General features: G+C 35.4%; 1 protein-coding gene across 17 annotated transcripts in view; it reads right to left on the bottom strand.

Moving 5' to 3' along the window:
• Window positions 1-20347, bottom strand: part of BBX (BBX high mobility group box domain containing) — a 312533-nt gene that overhangs the window by 71523 nt on the left and 220663 nt on the right. For all 17 annotated transcript variants that reach the window (XM_037835075.1, XM_037835081.1, XM_037835063.1 and 14 more), the window contains 2 exons: window positions 14523-14718; window positions 10830-10897 (listed from right to left, as the gene is read on the bottom strand). In XM_037835075.1, the coding sequence (XP_037691003.1) occupies window positions 10830-10897; window positions 14523-14718 (264 nt within the window). The remainder of the gene's footprint in view (window positions 1-10829; window positions 10898-14522; window positions 14719-20347) is intronic.

Genomic DNA, 20347 nt, shown 5'->3' with positions numbered 1-20347 from the left:
TTTGTTACAATTGATGAAAGATTAAAATTGTACTATTACCTATCATCCATAATTTACATTAACTGTATTTTTCCCCATATACTATCCTATTATTAATACCTTGCAGCAGTATCATACATTTGTTATAATTCATGAAAGAACATTCTTATACTTGTACTAGTAACTACAGCTGCATGTGATTTTATTAGCTGTTGAATACTACAGAAAGAACGGATAGGTCACCCAGATTATACTCCCATAAACAGAGCTTCTCACTAAACTTCATTAGACACTGAGGACGTGTTTATTTTTTAGAAGAGTCACAAGCCACTGGGCAGGAGTAAGCACTTTAAATTTTAATTGTGACTTCTGGATTTGAAAGAATAATAGCCACCTTTTCCCAGTGATAAGCTCCACAGAGAAGATGCAGAAGCTTTAATTAATTTGCCACCTGTGGTTTGGCTGCCAAAGCTTGACTCCCTTATTGTCCCTTGAATATTTGACCATTTCTGCCAAATGTCCCCAACAGTGGTTTCATTTGCTTCCCAAGAATTTGAAACCAATGAGACACAAAAAAACAGTAAAAAGAAGGAAAGAAGGCCAACAAATGCTGAACTTAGTAGCCACAAGGGATTGGCTATTTCTTTATTTGAAATTATACTTGAACAAAATGTACTTTTGTATTTTCATTTAGGAATCACACTAAAAAACACACTTCTCTGGCTTATACATAAATCCTATGTGTTGGCTCTTAGATGTCTTGGCAAATAAAAATTTAATTTAATATCAAGCTTAGGACTAATTTAAAAATTTAAAGTGCCTTTACAGAACTCTAATAACATAAGTTGTGCACATGACAGAAATTCTAAATGATATTTGGAATTAAATATATTATCATTTAGGGTAACTACACTGTACAAAGCCTATAGAACACATTCTTATTTCAGACCCCATGACACATGAGAAATAGTTGCCATTTATAAGAAGTCTTCATTAAGGTCTGTATTAACTGTAGGAAGAAAAATTCAACTTTCTTTTAAAATGACATTTATATATTATCTGACCATAACTACACACCAAATCATAAAGTTTGAAAGTTAAATGAGACCTTCTGCAAATTTTAGAAAGCATGGTCTTAAAAACAATTTTCTTTCTGAATGGAGAATTCAAATGAAAATAAATATCAAGGCATTTGTAATCCTGCATGTTACGCTAACTGAAGTATGCAAATCAAAGGGGTCCATGTGTGCTTGTGTTCACCATACACCTAACACATAGTAAATGTATAACAAGTATCTACTGATTGACTTGATTGTCTCCATTTACGTGTGAATACAAAGAATCTCAATGACCTGGCCAGGGAGGTATACACCAAAGGCTAAATGAAATAACAGAATTGCCAAAGCAGGAGTAATAGCAAGAATATGGCCTGTGCATTTTACTCACAGGCTGGAGGACTATGTCCTCTCTCAAAATAGTTATTTGCATTTAAAATTTATCTTCAGTGTAAGTATAATGGAAACCACACAATATCAGGAGCAAGTTACTACTAAATGATATGATTACCTCCTTGGTTACCTGACTCTCCAGTCCACAGTAAACTAGAAGCATCAAATCAGAAGGGGCCAAGAGCAGGAATAAGAAAAAGGAAGAAAGGAACAATGCAAGCAGTAGGAAGAGACAGGCAGAGTAAGAAGACAGAACTGTAAAGAATACATGCAAATGTTACACAAAGCTTTGTAGTCTATCTGAAGCAAATTAAAGTAGGGTAAATAGCCCCCCAATTCCTCCTGAAGGCACCATTTCAATGCAGTAATTAATATTGTTAACTATGGTTCTAAATTGTCAAGATAAGGCTAATTATATAATATATCCTTTATTAGGAAGGCACAAATGTGTGAGATACACATCAGATGTTTCCATCTAAAATTTCAAAATGTAAAAAAAGGTTAAATGATGTGGAAAATGTATATATGTAAAACTCATTCCTGAGTGCTTGATCAATAAGGAATCTAATGCAGGTGTGTATTTGTGCATACACTGACACATACACACAAGTTTGGCAAAGAAATCTGGGTTTTCATCCACACGAAAGGAAAGGGGTATTTCCCATGAAAGCCTATTGTTTCAGTAATCCACCAGTACGAGAGTCCCAGACCTTGTGAAACATTTATTACTGCTCTGTTGTCTTATTTAAAATATTTTAGATTACCTATTTTTATTAGGCAGGACACATTTTTTATGGGTAAACATCAATTCTGTCAACATTCATTCCTATGCTAGAGTCCATTTACTTTCTAAACATAAAAAAGAATATAAAGAGTCAAAGGTATTTGTTCATTAATTAAGAGGAAGGACAAGAAAACACACAAGCAGAAGTTAATAAAAGGGTGAAAAAAAAAACCAAGATTATGTTTCTAGAAAGTCTCTGAAATAATCCATAAAGCCACTAGGTGTTGCTATATACCCAAGAAATAACTAAAGGGATTTTAAAAGCAAACTTTTATTAACCATATATTCAATTTCCCTTAAATCCAACCTTCCCTTTGATTTGGATGCTATTCTGAATAACCAAGGAAAGGGAATGATTGGCATAGTTAAGCGTTACTACAAAGTAATGTATTTTTTCACAGAAGAATTCAGATAGTGAAAATTGCAGACACAGAAATGTGATCCAACCTACTGCTATGAAACAAGATTAAGCCAGTTATGTACACTGTCAGTTGTTTGGAAAGCTAGGCATTGTAAGAGCCCATTCCTTCTTAGCAAGGCACAAAACCCACAGCCACACCCTGCTAGGATGAACATAAGGTCAAGACAAGAGATAGTAAACTGGTTGAATCTGAGCAAGAACACATTCCTGCCCTTGCTAATTCAAACATTTCCTGATTACTCACCTGTTCAACAAACATTCTATCATGTGCCAGGCACAATGACCGCTGCTTCCAAGAAGCTTACATTCCACTAGTATCCACCATGTGGAAGAAAATGAATGATGACTAGGGGAATGCGCCTGACTCTTCAGTTGCTAAAATTTCTAGTGCTGGGGTCAGTTACACATATGCGAATGTAACTGTGTAACAGCAGAATATTACAAGGCCTTTGGGAGGACATCCCATCTAGGGACAGGCGGAAAGAAGGAAAACAGGTTAACATCCAGGATATGCCTAGAAAGAACACTAGAATTTCTCTTCCAGAGAAGGGTGGAAATGAAGTGGTAATAGCAGGAGGGAAAGCATGGAGGCAAGTAAATTCCTTGTGTGTTTGAGAAAGTGATTTTCCCAGTGTGGCTGAAGAAAAAGATGCATAGGAGTGCGATGAGAGACAATCAGACAGAGAAATTTGGATTTTATGATAAGAAGTTTGAAATTTTGGCTGCAGGCAATGGGGAGCCAGCTAAGGTTTTTAGTCAGAGGAGTGGTTTGAGAAGACAGTGTGTAGTTAGGTAAATTTTGTTAGTGGAGTGCAGGGTGACCTTGGCTGAGGTGTGACTGGAGGTAAGAGACCAACTAGAAGATTAAGGAAATAAACCAGCTGAGATATGGGGCCCCTATTAAATCAGAGATGGCAATTCCTAGGTTTCAGTAATTGTCTGGAAGCATGTCAGGGGCCAAGGGAGACAAGCCAGACAAAACTGGTGTTTCTTTTTTCTTGTTTTTTGACTTAAATAGTGGGAATTTATTGCCTTATGGTTCTGAGGCTAGAAGAAGTCCAAAACTGACGCATCAGCAAGGTGATGCTTTCTTCCCAAAGAATATGGTGTTCTGGAGCCACTGGCACTGATGCTAGGTCCTTGACTTTTCCATGCACATGGAGGCCTCTCCTGAATGCCGTTTCCTAAGGTAGGTTAATGCCTTTAAATGATAGAAGGAATTCAAGAGAAGATCGCTTGGTTTGGGGAAGGGGGGAATCTCTAATGTGAGGGGGATATTTGGGAGTAGAAGATTCAGTTTCAGATGTTCCATATGTAAAGATCATATGTGAATCCAGGAGCAAATGATCTGATTCTCATCCTCATTCAGCTTTACCCAGTTTTTTCAAAAACTTTGCTTTTGCTAGGTATTATTCTATAATAGATTACCCAAGCCATCATTTTATTTGCATGTCATATGTGATGTTAAACGAAGTTCTGAAACGGACTTGAGCTTGAAACTAAGCATATTATATCTACGTTAATTCTCCAAAATGTTTTTAAAGGCTAAAATAAAGCCTCTCTTATTTAAACTTGAATTAGGTTAAAGGAGAATCTGAGTCCCAAAGCATTGCTCTCGGCCATGTGACCCAAGTACCATGTTATAGCTGAGAAAAGCACTGAGGGAAGAAAATCATGACCACGTAGACTTTAGTGCACCCAGGGATGAGTACATGTTAAGTCATCTGGCTGAAAGGAAGGAAAAGACGCTAGTTCTTTATTGGAAGCATCAAGCCTGCTTGAGTGTTGATTTTACTCTATGAATAAAGTTCTGCTATCATTATAAGATCATAAGCTGTGTGGTAGAGCATTAGCATAGCAGTTCAGAATTGGACTCCAAGTTCAGTTCTACAAGTAACTGCTGTAGGAGTCAAGACAAATCACATCATCTTTCTTCCCTCCATTTCCTCATTTGATAAAGTATGTAACAACGCTACACTGCTTTCTTCACATGACACTTCGGGAAAACTATCACCACCATCACCCTTCTCTTGGGGAGAAGCCTCTTTTTACCCTCCTGTACTCCGTCCTCCCCTCTGTATCCCAGCTACAAATGCCCACTGTTCAAGTTGCCCACTTTCCACACTACCCCTTCCCACCCATCTCTGAGAGATTCAGGAGTTCATGTAAGTCCATCACAGTCTTGAGCAATTTAGCTTGGGACCTATCAAGGATATAAGGTTGTCAGTCAAATTGGGTAAAGGGGCCCTCCTTCTCTAGGCTTTGAACCCTACTGCTGATAGATGGAAAAGGCTGGACAGATAGTGAGCAATGATGTAAAGGGAGAGGTCTCTACCCAGGAAGACAGGAAGAGTTCATTTGCTACTTGATGTAGAATTTAAACAGTATTTTTTTTTTTTTAAACAAAATGTGTTTAAATGATATAAAACTGTGAGAAGGGAATAAAAGCTTTGATGGGCTGAGGGTAGTTGTTCAGGAGAAGATGCGTGGTTGGAATTCAATGGATTTAAGCATCCTGGAATAGCCAAATACAGTAATCTAAGGGAGGCATCTATAAAACTAATTAAAATGTACCAATGGGAAGGAAAATAATTTTCCACATCTTACTGATGTCAGAAATTATAATAAAGAATGGAAAAATTTTTATTTTCAATTTTATGTGAATCCATATTTGTTTAAAATTTAAACAAATCTTTAAAACTGGGATATAATCATTTGTTCATTCAACAAATATTAGTAGAACCAGTGTTTCTCTATCTTGGATTATGTTTGTCTCATTTAATGGGAAATACGTGGGATTAAATCCTAGTATGATCACTTCCTTGTGTGACCTTGAGAAGTTCTTCAATCTCTCTAAATCTAGTTTCCTCATTTTTGAAATGTAGAGAATAATAAACTGACCTTACAGGGCCCTAAGAAGGATGAAATGAGATAATGAATGTAAAGTGTTTAGTATAGTACCTACCACCAGAAGGAATTCACAAAACGACCCTGCTCTGGATGCTTTTAGCATCAGGAAGGAAGCAGCACAGATGCCACAGAAGTGACCAGACTTGAGAACAGGTGGGTGGAGGCTGAATTATAAAGGCCCCTGTATGCTCAACGAAGACTGAAGCTCATCCTCCTGGGTCTAAACCCAGCTCTGCCACTTCCTAGCTGTGTAATCTTGGGCAAGTTATTTAACCCTTCTGTGTTCTCATTTAACTTTTCAATATTTACTTATGAGGTAAATAAGACTTATCTCATTAGGTTGTTAAGAGGATTAAGAGAGTTATTCTTACATAGTGCACTTAAGAACAGGGCCCAGAATGGAGGAAGGAGTCAATAAATGTTAGTTGCTGTAATAACTACTCCATGAGCAGTGGGGAACTAGCAACGTTCAGTTTTAATCTTAAGTCATTGTTCTTGATCCCAAGTTGGTTTAAGTCTTCTGGAGAGGATAAGACTTATACACAGTATACAATGAGAAACAAACTATACAAGACCTCTTATTAAAGGGCAAAACTAAATATAATCAAATGCTTTAATGTGGAGGAAACTAATTTGGTTGAAGACATCAGGTTGGGTTTTGTGGAGGATGTAAGATATTGATATAACAAACTTATGAAACAAAATAGATTTTTATTTTCAAATGGGCAGATGGTGATCAACAATGGAAAATCCACGTGATTCCCCTTGAAGCCAGAAGCAGCATGTGAAGCATACGATATTTCTAAAGACTTGCTCCATGAGGGCAAGACACTTTTGTCTGCTTTTGGTTTGTTCCCTAATGTGCCTGGTGCATAGAAGGCATTCAGTAAACACTTTTCAAATGACCGAATGCTTGAAAAGATGATACATAGTTCCTACACAGTTCAATTTTTATACAACATGACCTTTATAGTCCCTCAATGGAGATGTGTCAAAATCTACTAGCATCTTGCCCACTAACTTTGATGTTAACTCTGTTTAGGTTTTACTTTATATATTGGTTTCTCCCAAGTATTAAAAAGTTGTATCCTTCTTGATCACCTGGTAAACACATTAAATTATAACTAATTTCTTAAAAGTAGTCAAAGGACAAGGAACTTTTCTGTGTGTGATACACTGGTGAACATATTACAGCCTGTAGAGGTAATGGCTGTTATAATTTAAGTTTACAGGTTGAGTACTAAACGGCTAGAATAACTGATGGTAGTAATAAGACTATGTACCTACAAGAATGCTTTACAGGAGAGTTAAAAAGGTCTTACAGGTTTTATTTAATTAATCTTCATACTAGTCTTGGGAATGAGAAGTAAGCAGTAATTATTAGCACCATTTTACAAGATGGAAAGCAAAGAAAAAAAGTGGCTTAACCAAAACTTTACTGTCCTATCTATTGGTTCCAACAAAAGAACTAGGCAAATCACAGATCCATATTCTAAGGCATTTCCCATATATTTGAAAGTTTGTCTTCAAAGAGGTAACTCATCAACTAAAGAGATAATGAAGCCTTCAAAGCTTTTCTTCAGCCACAATTATTTCACCTAACTTCTCTCATTTTTCATTATACTTCAAACTACCCTTTCAGTTCTAGCCAAGACAATTTTTTCTGGTGCTCACTTAGGACCAATACTGAATGCTGACCTTTCCAAGACTAAATTCAAGCGGTTCCATATATTTTATGTTGAATAACTGTTTCTTCTACACCCACTAAACTGTATCACTCCCTGCCGTTATTTTTTTTTTAATTTAGTTTAGCTTTACATTTTTATATTAAAGTAGGTAACAAATATAACAGGATATAACAGTATAGAACATTTTTAATTCTGAAGATTACTTCTAGTAATTCTAGATCAAATATTTTTACTTAATTTATTATATTTTCATCTTTAGATAATACTTCACTCCCTGATATGAGAAAAAGCTTAACTCTCTTAATATAACGTCCTTCCCTCCACTTCCTTTGCAAAGTTTGATGTGAACATTATTAACTTTTATTTCTTCTTTTTTTTTGGGGGGGGGGGTGTTGCTGATTCCTTTAAAGCAAAAAAATGTATATGTTCACTCAAATCTCTTAGGAATTTGTTGAACAGACAGGCTCCCACTTCCTCTGTAACCCACTGCTAGCCTATTCTTGGCTGGCACTTACTAAATAATGTCTACTGATTTTTTTTTTTTTTTTTACTTAAAGAAGTTTGGTGAAATCTTATATTCATTGAAAATACTCTTTTCCATTTCCTTCACTATTATGAGTCTATTTCCCTAATGTGACTTCTATGCTTATATTTCACAGGGTCTCAGGAGAGAGAAACAGTTTGCCATTTTGAGCTAGGAGTTGCTCCTTTATATCTGTCTTGCTTAATACATCAATTTGCTTACTCAACTAGTAAATTGTTTAATGACAAACATTCTTTTTAAAATTTATCCACAAATTTTAATACATTTCAAAGTACTCTGTGTATAAAGAAAATATAGAGATGACATGTAAAAAAACAAAAGAACCAAAAACAAACTGTAAATGCAGACTTCATTGCTTTTATTTATCAGAGACAAAAGTTATCAAAATTGAACTTACAGAACAAAGGCTGGCTCAGAAGCAGTTGTATATAAAAATGTTCAACTAATAATGCCACAAATATATATATATTAGATATGGAATTAATATGAAGATGAAAGAAAAAGAGAAAACCTAAACATTTTGTTTGTTATTATATGACCACTGATGTCTCAAGAACCTGTAATTTTCTCTCAAGACTCTAAAGAGTACATACACTTCAGGGAGATCTGGGAAATAGTATAGGCCAAGTAAGATTTTAATCTGGGGCTTTATTATTTCAGTTACAGTAAACTGCTCTATATTTGAGATTTGTTTTTTTAAAACAACCTATTACTCATCTATAAATTTTCATATTAAAAAAGTCTTTTGAGGGCTTTTTCTATGCAGTTAGGTTTCAAGTCAAGAAACAAAGGAAAATCTCCTCCCTTAAGAATGATACTTCTGAATGAGAATTTTAAACAACGCCATTATGATTAAACATTTTCTGCGGAAGAATTTTTGTAAAATGTCACTTTATTTGACTGGTCCTACCTAAAAGTATCAACAGACTTCACAGTAATTGTACCAAATGACTGAAGTATGAAATTTCTGCCTCTCATTTCTTATGTCATCATCCTGCCAATTTTCTTAGGAATATATAAGATACATGTTTACTGTATCTGTCTTATGGTCATCTTCTGCCTATTTGTATAAGCCCCTAGAGTTCTATGGCTATCTTAACTTTGCATAAAATAGCACTTTGCATAAAAATGTACTAAAATGTATTATAATGCTGAATGAATCCACTGAAATCTTTGATATAAAAGCTCAAATTATAATTATATAATTATATTATATATAAGTATATATAGAGGAGGCATTATTTTACACAACTTTCACAGATTTACTGTTTCAGTATCTCCAGATTATTCTCAATAATGGCCTAAGTATCTTTGTTATAAGAGACAGGGAACATGAAGAAAAAGTATATGTACTTAGCAGTGGTTCTTAAAAGAACCACTGCTGCCAACTTCTTTCTTAGCATAATTCTCCTTTCCTATACGGCCGAGTCATTTACCTTATTTGTTTATTTGGTCTGAGAATTCTCAAAATGTTTCCCCCTCATTAGAGCAAAAACCTCCAACACTGCACTGTTTAAATGGCTTGTATCAAAACTCTGCTGTTCTTATAAGGAGGTAGCATTAATAATGCCCAAGAGACAAAACTGTAAGCAAAGGAGAAAAATGTATCTTTTTCTTTAGCTAGTAGTTTCATCTATCCATAAGTTCTATAAGTATTTATTTGTTTATGTTTATTTTTGAAAAGATAAAAATAATACTAAAAGACATTTGGCATAAAATGCCACATTAATTAACTTGTTAGGAAAGATGATGCCAACTTTCACAATGTAGTACCTTCTAGGAAATCAGATGAGTCAGATGGTGTTGATAGGTCAACACCTTTTGGAACATGTTCAACTATTTATACCCAAGTGAAAGTTAGTGATTTGCCATTAAGATAGCAGCCACGTGTTAAAAAGTGAAATATTCACTGACAATGCTTTAGTATCAGGGGATACAAATCCGTTGAATAATGAGTATGTGAAGACGCAAAGTGACACATATACTTTTCAGTTAAAGACTAGTACAATGCAACTAAAAAAAGAGTACAGACTACCACCACACCAATTTGCACAGTTTTTGCTCCACTGAATTGAATGGAACCAAAATAATTAAATTAAATTAAAAATATGACTAATAACTATGGATCCCAAATGTAAACTAAAATAAAAGCTTTATATAATACTAAAAGCTTATATGGTGTCTCCTAAAACTACTATTTGCATAGGCTTCATGCTTACAACCAAACAAAAAACAAAAGTAAAAAATACAGATCTGCAATAAAATTGAGCTGACTGATATTTTGCCTTAATGAGGGACTTTGGTTAGGGACTTAAAAATTTCTATCTCCAGTACTTGAATGTGGTAAAAGAACATGGCCTGAAGGTTAATTTGACTGATCTCTGTTAAACAGGTCTAGAAAATAAAGGCATTCCACAAATGCAAACTATGCATTGTTAACTGCTACAAACTGCCCATCAGTCATACCTAAAAATACTTAGCAAAAGCAGTCCAGTAATTGTGCAAGGGTATAAGAGATCACGAAACCAAGTTCATGAGGGCCCATATTCTTTCCTGTTCTATTTTAGAGAACAAAACAATCCTAGAATACTATGTTTTCTATTTTTCAAAACAGGATTCTGGAATTATTCAGGTAACATAGAGACCAACAGTCACATGTTTTTAACTCTCTTGTCTTTCCACTAGCCTATCTTAACGAGAACATGACAAAAACAGGGAATGTTTTAAACATACTGAATGAAATATAAAACCCAGCCAACAGACCTGTGACACAGTTGTGCAAATGTCAATGATCTGTACACTGTATTTCTTATTTCTAGATTCATGGAACCCCAAAAGCTACACCTTTCTTGGGTTTGTGTCCTCCTCAGCTTATTTAAGCCACTTCTGTTACCTCAGTGCACACAGAGATCTTCATGAGAACAGTTATAAGTAATGTTTGTTCTTTAGCTGTAAACATTGAAACTGCAGAACTAACAGTGTGCACAGAATACAAATGTCTGTGTTCTTAACCCTCAGTGTGAGCAGAGTAGAGAGGGGTGTGGGACCTGCTTACCTCTGGGGTGCTGAGAGCATGTTCTCCAGCTAAAAGCAGCATGCTCAGGCCTCCCATTTGAGTGGGATCTAAATAAATAAAAATAAATCATCAATTTACAAGCATGAAAGTATGTATAATACACACAGTCAAAAAGAATACAAAGACTAACAATCAGAAATTCAACAGAATTACAAATAACTTTTTATGGAAACCTTTCAAAACTCTTTATGTAGCAATAATCTAGCAAATGTGTGTTTAGTGCTCACACTTTTGTTAGACTTTTAAACAACCTGTAGTCCCACCATTCCAACATTTTCTTCTAAATCACAGCTTTTATGAGAGGAACCACCTCCTAATCTGATGCTTCTTTCCTTGCTGCATGGGGGAGAGTAGATGGAATTTTTTAAACAAATGAGTGCTTATGCTTGTGTTCTAAGAAGTTTGAGATTTGAGATGTTATTCTCCAGTTGTTACTTTGCCGTGTGAAAGTAGGGCTGATAAAAAGAACCTGGTTATTAGAGAACTATTGAACAAAGAGAAATTTTCTAAACGGGCCTCCAAAATCTAGAGGGCTTTGAGTTCAAACAATTTTTCTCTAAAACTTTCAAAAGTAAATTTAAATTAATCATGAAGTGTTTTTTTTTGACATTTTATATCTTAGGGATAAGTCAAGTTCCTTAAAGATTTGAAATGAATCCTTTTTCATGTTTCCCAAAATCTTTGTTTTCTTTCTCTCAATAATCAACAGAAAAGACAAAATAAAAAGAGCAAAGTGGTGGATCTATTACCCAGGGTTATATCTAAACAAAGAAAGTATTACAGATAATAAGACATCTATATTCTTTGGAATTGTCTTAAATGAATTAAATTTCAGAATTACAATGAAATAAAATTTGTGAAAATGCCTATAACTCAGTGTATATAGATCCTCAATAAATAAATATTTAATTTCAGAACCACTCTACAATTGAAAATGTGGATCAAGGTTGCCAGAAGGCATTTCATTGTTTCTCTCCTTTGTTCTTTTTTGATTAAAGGTATGACCCTAAATATGTTTTTACATGTATATGTCTTGTATGTGTTCTGTCTTGAAAACTCATGGAGCAACTCTAATCACATCTTATATATAGTGAAGTTAAAAATAAATTGGAAAAAAAATCCGTAGTATTAAAAAAAAAAAAAGGAGGAGGAGGAGGAGGAGGTTATTAGAAGGAAAAGTATGTTGCCAAATGATCAGGTGGTAAGGAGATAAATAGCTCAGTGCTGGAAGGTAACCACATAGGAAGACATACACAGAACACACAGGCAAATACTGGCATGGTTGATTTGATAAAACAAAGTTCTCAGATGTTGGTTTAAGATTCCATCCTTCATTAAATGTAAAGTCACTGCTCTAAGAACTATCTTGGCTGTTAAAATATATATTTAACCTATTTTAAAAACAAAAGTCAGGACTGGGAAATGAATTTAGTAGAAAGAAAACGTTTAATTTTGTTCTTTGGCAGTTAAAAACTTTCACAGCTGTCATCCTAAAGTTCAGGAGGATTGATGCTTGCTTTTTAATAAAGACAAAAATGTGTTCACTCAAGTGACACAGTAAAATAGGAACATGCTTATAGGATAATTTATTTTTTTATATACCAATGTGACTTTGCAAGAAGTTTGCTGTAAAGATACTAAAACCCAGACCAAGAAATGACCATCAACTTTACATTAATTTATACTTATATAATGTTATTTAGAAATATCAAAACTGTATTTATATAAATAACATGCTTTCCCTTAACAGAAAGGGCTTGTACTAAATTAAATTCTACGCAGCTTTACTACCTTGGAAGTCTTGTATTTCATTGCTTTGGATATTCAAAATAGCTTAATGTCATGTACAAGGACTACTGGGTAAAAAAAAATCAAAACAGAAGATCCCATGCTTAGGAGAAGCGTAAACTGGTCTTTACAGTCTCTCAGAATATACCCTAGATTTAAATAGCTAAACCCCATGTTCAAAGGCAAATTACTCAATTCACTTTCATCTTGCTGAAAACGGACATAACTGAAAATATCAGATCAATGTTATCCACTATTACTAGTTTAACAAAGACTCTGATTATAGCTTTCCAACATGACTCAGGTCACTATATAATGCTATAAATGCAAGGAAGGGTTTTCCTTTTTCCTGTATTTTGCTTTAAAGAAAAGAATACTGTTTTAAAAAGAGAACTTGTAAATATCTTGGTTGAAGTCAAGGTCCCACTTTCAACTTGTAGGTAAAAGGCAGATTGTTAAACTTTAAGAAACGGTGACTATAAACAGACATCTTTCAGAGCATTCTGTATTTTACTTACAGTTAATATTTGGTTCACAAAGAGCAGTAGTATTCAAAAAGGACTACATAGATTGGTCTAGATTTAGAATCGGGAGAAAAACCAATGAATGCCAAATGAGATCAAAGGAATTCAATTAGAGGCCAATCATCCATGTACCCTTTTTTGGTCCTGATAATAAACTGTTTTATAAAGTACTCCAATTGATACAAATGAGGGAAGTATGGAGAGCTGACCCAGACTGTTAGTAAGCAAGTGGGTGAAAGATAAAACTGTAAACAGTCACAGCTAAACTAAGGACAGATCTCTATGTTTTGATCTTTCTGGGTTTATGCAGGAGCATTGTTTTGGGAGCTCACCTAGAATTATAATACAGACACCTACATAACAATCATCTGAAGACTTTATTTCCCCAAAACACTGCCAGTATGCTAATTGCATTTCTTAGAGCTTAAATAGGATACCACCACATACTTTGTAAACTATGAATCCTGTACTGAACTATGATGTCTAGTCTATTGGCTATAACAAATTATTTGCTATCAAAATGATGCTCAACTTAGGTTTCTAAGCTTACCATATTGTGAATGGTCTGGTACTCTGATGTAGAAAATTCATTTGTAATAATAAAACAGAAACCCAGTATCTCAACACCAACTTCACTGTTTCCACCCTGCCCTATCTCTATTTAAGTTCATGCTCTTTTGAGTATTGCATTACAATAGCCAGGAATGACAGAACCATTTGTAGGGTGAATGCATACTTTTTCCATAGTAATAAATGCATAGGCATTCCTTACCACCCAAAGAGTATTAATGGTTCCATAACAGATGGGACCATCTGGAAGTTTAAATTTGCCTGGCCAGTACAGGAATGGGAGTGGGATGAGGGGGAAGGATGGGTTTGAGGGGAAGTGGAATTCCCTTAAAGCACAGCTGTTGAGTGCATCTCAGATTTGTGATGGTAGTTGTTCACACTCCTACCTCAATGTTTCTGATACTCAGATGATAAACAAAACTGTGGCTTTTCAAACATTCATGTTAACTTAGCCGCTTACTGAGATAGCTTAATATCTGTGCATGTGTAAACTATTTTGTTAGATTTTATAAAATTCCCTGAGGTCCTGGCAGTCTATCGAGTAACCCCACAGTACTGTCTACTTTTCCACATTGTCAATGGCAGGAATTCACATATATTTATAATGATCCTACCACTTGGTCTATAACTCTTTTCTTTAATTATACAGACATTCTATGTATGTGATACTCTAATGCTCTAAGATATGTTATAAATTTGTCATCCTCTCTCTCTGTATGATGTGTTTGAAAATATTGCCTAAATGTGTTATTTTGTACTTAAAAAGAGAAAAAATAGTGTACAAACTCACCAGCCATTCCAAAGTTAAGCTGAGGCATTTCTTCGGTCTTTGCTTTCTTGGGGCTTGGCAAGTCTCTTGAAGAGTCAGATGGGAAGGCCCATAGTTTCTTTCGTGGATTGACAGTGGGTGTTGGGGATTTCACAGGCTTGTTTGTTGCCGGACACCATTTGTAGCCAGGATTGGCTTTCATAAACGCATCTTTATACTACATATAAAAGAATAGATAACAGATTTTAATTAATATATAGATGAAAAAGCTCTGATAGCCTCCTCCCTCCCCTCCCCTATTTGGATTATGAATGAGAAAAACACTTTTAGTGACTTCTGAGGCTTTCCTCATAGAAGAATGGCAATCTCTGCACAGGACTCTGGAGTTAGGACGTGGAGTTATCTATTAGAGTCCATTTGTGGGATGAAGGTACAGAGGTGGCATATTTTGTTTCTTTTAACCCTCAATTCTTCTTAGTATCCAAAAAGCTGTCTGACTTTGATAGGGAGAGGGAGTTATTTTGTAATGTAAAGAGCAAGGGCTTTGGAGACATAAAAACCAGGGTTCAAAGCCTTGCACTTCACCTAGGACTCTAGTGACCAAGGATACAGATCATAACTGTTAGGTTCAGGCCCTTGGGCCCTCTCTCCTCACCCCCCCCACCTTAGGAATTTTGCCATAGAGTCACCGCCTCTCATCCCACCCTAGGAACCCTGAGGGTCTGTAATAAGCTACCACTCCCATCCTTAGGAATCCTGAATGTTAAAATTTTAAACTCTCCCGCTCCCAAGCCCCCAGGACAATAAAATTCCTTTTGATGGAGTTTTCATCTCTTCTCTTCTGGACTGAAAAACTTAACAATAACCTCTCTGGGTCTCAGCCTCCATAAACTGAGAATAATACCACCAATACCATAGGATTATAGTGAACACTGAACATGGCATCTTATTTCAAAGAAGGCTTTGGATAAACATTACTCTTCTTTCCTTACTTTGTGAAGGACAAAGTGAGCCAACACCAGGGTGAGTAATTGGATTCTGCCACTGCTTAATTTAATTTGGTTAAGTACGGTAAAAAAAAAATCATCTGTTTGATGTACTTGTAAGACAAATGCAGGTAAACTTAACAGAGCAACATGCTCAGTTTATGGAGCATATTGGGATAAAGGAGCAAAGATTAAGAGTGGTGGGAGAACAAGATAGGCCAATGTGTCACATAACTTCAGCTATTTAAAGACACAAGTGCATGTGGAGGAAAGAACACTGTGTAAGAAAGGGTTAAGTTTAGCTTTTTCACATAAAGGCAACATGGAATAGGGAAAATGCAGACTCGGCGGCAGAACTGGCTTAAACTGGCCCCTGGTAAAGGGAAGGAGAGAGAGCCATGACGTAAGCCTAGAACCAGTGCCAGCTCCTTATATGGGAAAAATAACCAGGGTTACTGGAATGTAAAGGGATGTGGGGGTATAATCAAAGATGGGAACTCTTGGCGAGAAATTTAAACTAGTTAGCTCTCTTGGATGGACTATACCCTCTGGAGTATCTAGCTAATGGAGAAACAGGGGAGGGACTTGCATGTTAGGCCTAGGATATAAAATTTTGCTGTGTTCTATTGTTCAGCGCGCCTGCCCGTTTCTGGCTGTGCATCCGTTCTTTCAAGATCATGAACAAATTCTTTCCTTCTCCACAATCGGGTGAGCGTTTGTTCCTTTTTGCTTGTTTCTAACACACTGGATGCAGAGTCAGTTGACTTGGGTTCGAAACACACTTTCTGAGGCCATTTAGAAAGTCATTAAACTTTTCTCGGCCTCAAATCCTGTCTGTGAAGTGTAACAGCATCTACCAACACCTAGAGTTCTATAATTAGCAGAGGTGTTTGATCACATATGTGAATGAGCACTGGGAGCTGTGAGGTATGATGACACAATTAATCCACCACATACTCCCTTCTTTACTTTCAGATTTCAATCTTCACTTGACAACGTAACTTCCTTTCTCCCTTATTTTTCTGTAGCTTTCTCCTTTTACACCTTTTATTCTCAATTCTGCTGCCTCTTTCCCCTTTGTAGCAATAACATTAAATTAAAAATATTTACTACTATTCACTATGTATTGTGAAAAGTTATCTGATAGAAATTTATTTACACGTATTCATCAACGATTATATGTTATTACTGCTGGTTAGTTATTAAATTAAAAGGATTCTTTCAATCTCATAGCTTGTTTTTAAAAATGGTTATTCCATGTGTGAAATTAATTTAGTGTAAGTTGCAAATCACTTTTTTTTTTTTAACTCAAAAGGAAAAAAAAGGTCCTGTGTCCTTGGTGTAAGTAAAGTACATGTAATCCAACTAACAGGTTTTTCACCATTTCACTTTAAATCATACAGATGAAAACAATGTAAATAATATAATGCAATGTTAATTGTCAATGATGTAGAATTATCCCAAAGTTATCTTAACTCAAATGTTACGAATTAAAAATCTTTTTTTAATCTATAAGCTATAAATATGGCTATCAATACATGTGTGTACATAGAAGGAAAGTAAGCACAAAAAACATGACACAGTCCCACTTTTCTTACAAAAATAATTAAAATGGGATGCAAGGCCAGAACCAAATCAGAATTTACCATCACACAGCAGAATGTATTTGGAGGTATCATATGTGATATGAGATACCATACCATAATGCATTCATGTGCACAGGGGATTTACATATTGAGCGGAGCCAGACAAATAGCCTTGCCTGCTGTCTAGAAGTGGAAAGTGACAAATGGTAGGGTAAGGTGAAAATGGAAGCAGCAGACACATGCATCATGATTGTGTCCCAGAAAAAGGCACACAGGCTGGGTTTGTCAGATGAACAGTCAGTAGGACAAAGGTCACCACTCCATAAAGTGACAAAAGTCATTTGAAGAAATTGATTAATGTATTTGTCATGACAAATAAAATTACTTCATATTTTGGGCAATTTAAATTTTTTAAGATGAAAGTCACAGTTGTGAAAGATGCTAGATAAAATGTCACTTGCACTCAGATTTCTTCTGTTTCTCAGGCGTCCTTACCACTCCCTGCCATGTTGAGCCACTAGATAAGCTCTTTCACAGTAAAATGTCACATCCTTTGCTAAGAGTTATTGAAGAATTTACTTTGGCGAAAATCAGTGTAGTGGAAATGATAATACTATCATCCTTATGAATAAATTATTGCCAACATCAACTATTTTTAAAAGATTGATGATACCAATACAGGCTAGCCATAAATAACTTCTGATAGGAAGCTGTGCTAAAGACAACATAAAGCAGAGACAATCACCGTATCATAATCATTTCTCTTGCACATATTCCATGCCTTCCCCGACCCTGCCTTCTCTTTCTCTCAAATACTTTGTGAGCATCTACTAGATGACAGACACTAGTAGGACACTAGAGACAGAAAAGAACACAATTTAGACAGAGTCCCTGCTTTCATAATGCTTACAATCCACAGTCACACAAACATATTATTTCCTTTCACGAATATAGTCCATAAGCCTCTCCTGGCTCAGGTATGAACAATGGTTTTGTAAATGGTCTGTAAGACAGGAAGCTACTAAGGGTTGAAGAACAGAGGGCAAAAGGAAGGCCTGGAGTACATGGGTTATTCAGAAAATCGTTAATTGAGAGTTCACTATGAGGGTCAATACTCAAGTGTATAATAGTGTCAGCCTTGCAGACTCTGGAACTTGATGTAAATGTTAATACCAAGACACCAGTCATTAGTTCAGTCAAGTACATATTAAACACCCTCTCTGTGTAAAAGGGTTAAGAATGTGGGAAACAGAGAAGAGTAACAACATTCAGTTCTTGTCCTTAGGAGTATAAAGCTTAGATGGAAATGCCAGAAATACATATTAAAAAACCACACAGATAGCCTGTGGGCACCAAGGAAGCAGCAGAGACAGGAAGAGCCTCAGGGTGTGAGGATGTCTACCTGTCCTTGGATCTTGGCACCTCATCAATCACTTACTCCGATTCAGCTACGAAAGCCAACAGAAAGGCATAATCAATTGTTGTGATGAAGTTAGTAGGGAAAGGTTTACGGACGAGGCTGGATAGGAAAGAAACATGGGAAAACATTTTATATATAGTCCAAAGCATATGGATACGTGAAACTATTAGCATTCACGTTAACTGTGTGGGCAAAATCCATCATCACAAACTGAAAGGGTCAAAGACACAGGCCCCGACCACCAGATCCCTAGGGTGGGGGTTCAGTCATTTTCCAAGAACATCAATCACCATCCACACATCCTAAGATTTCAATGAAAGAGTCTCTCTCTCATAGATAACTAAGTTCTTGCTAAAATACTAAATTTCAAAAATCTAGCATTAAAACAAAAATTCACCTTCTCATGACTTCCAATTTTTTTCTGCAAATTTCCAGCTGATTAGATAACACACGTGAGACCTACTTTACAGAAACAGTTCCTAAAATTACAAGGTGCTCAGTAAATGCTGGCTCCCTTCTGTTGACCCCTGACACCACATTTCATTAGCAACAATAATAAATCACGGTTATTCTGCAACAGCATTAAATATATTCCCTTAGTCACAGTATTTTGCCTACTACATATTTGACAATGGCATTACTATGTAAAAATAGACAATACTCTATTATAATGTTAACCTTATTTTTTAAAAGATGTCTTCGCATTAAATACTTTTCCAGATCATTTATGAAAACAAAAATTTGCTCTAAAAAAGTACCCTAATATTAAAAGCATGATATATATACTTGCCATCTGTTCAACTGTACTGGGAGGGAGGTGGAGAAGGGGGGAGAAAAATGCTATCTAAAAGTCCAGACTATTTCTAGCCATTATTACAGTCTAAATCTTTTCAGCAGATTGGAAAAGAATGGTAACCCTAGTGAGGTACTATAATAACAGACTTGGGAATATGTGATCTGTACAAATAAAGACAGCTGACTCTGGTGCAAATGTGTGAAATATCATGATGAAATGAATGGAGGGGGCATTACATTATTTTCACAGGAAATTACCTGATTTTTAAAAAGAGATATAAGACATATTTTACTTTATAACCAGTACGTTCTGTAGGGGGCTAGGTGAACTAGCAGAATAAATTCTGAGACAGCTGTACCTCTTGCCACCGACAGAAGTCACATTTTACAAGAGTGCAAGAGAACGATATTTGAGAAGTAGCACTAGTCTATACTTTTTTAGTTCTAGGAACTTCCTTGACAATAATTTAAATTACCTTATAGATAAAAAGGCTTAACAATATACTCTGCTTGGAATCATTTTTGCTAGATATTTTAACAAGAAGAGGACTAGACTGTTTTATGTGACAAAACATTAAATTCAGTTTATGGTTTTGACAGAACAAAAATACATCAAGTTATAGAGTAAGCTGCAAAACATTTTATACAAAACCACTCCAAAAGAAAAAAATCACATCTGAATAAGCAGCTTGAATAAGTGACCAGGGAACTGGTTAGCTATTCTATGTGAAAAAAAATCATAAGGAAAAATTTAACGCAAGGAAGTGGGTGAAAGATACAGTTACTTAGATGGTTGTAAAGGGTGAAGATTATTGAGGCAATAGCAGTTTGTCACTTTCATATACAAAATATAAAAATAAAAGTATATTAGCCAAATAGAGTAAGATTAGCTTTATAAATCCAATGTTAAAATGTATAATGAGTATTTGTGTATAATGAGAATTAGATTTGTGGTTTTAAGATAAAATTGTGCTAAATTCATAAACAGTATTAGAAAATTTAAGACAGCCTGGCTTTGTTATATTTACATGTTGTGTTATTTGATTTAAAAGGTTTATT

This window comes from Choloepus didactylus, chromosome 1 (genome assembly GCF_015220235.1).
Source record: "Choloepus didactylus isolate mChoDid1 chromosome 1, mChoDid1.pri, whole genome shotgun sequence".
Taxonomy (NCBI): Eukaryota; Metazoa; Chordata; class Mammalia; order Pilosa; family Megalonychidae; genus Choloepus; species Choloepus didactylus.
This window is presented reverse-complemented; position numbering and strand designations above follow the sequence as displayed.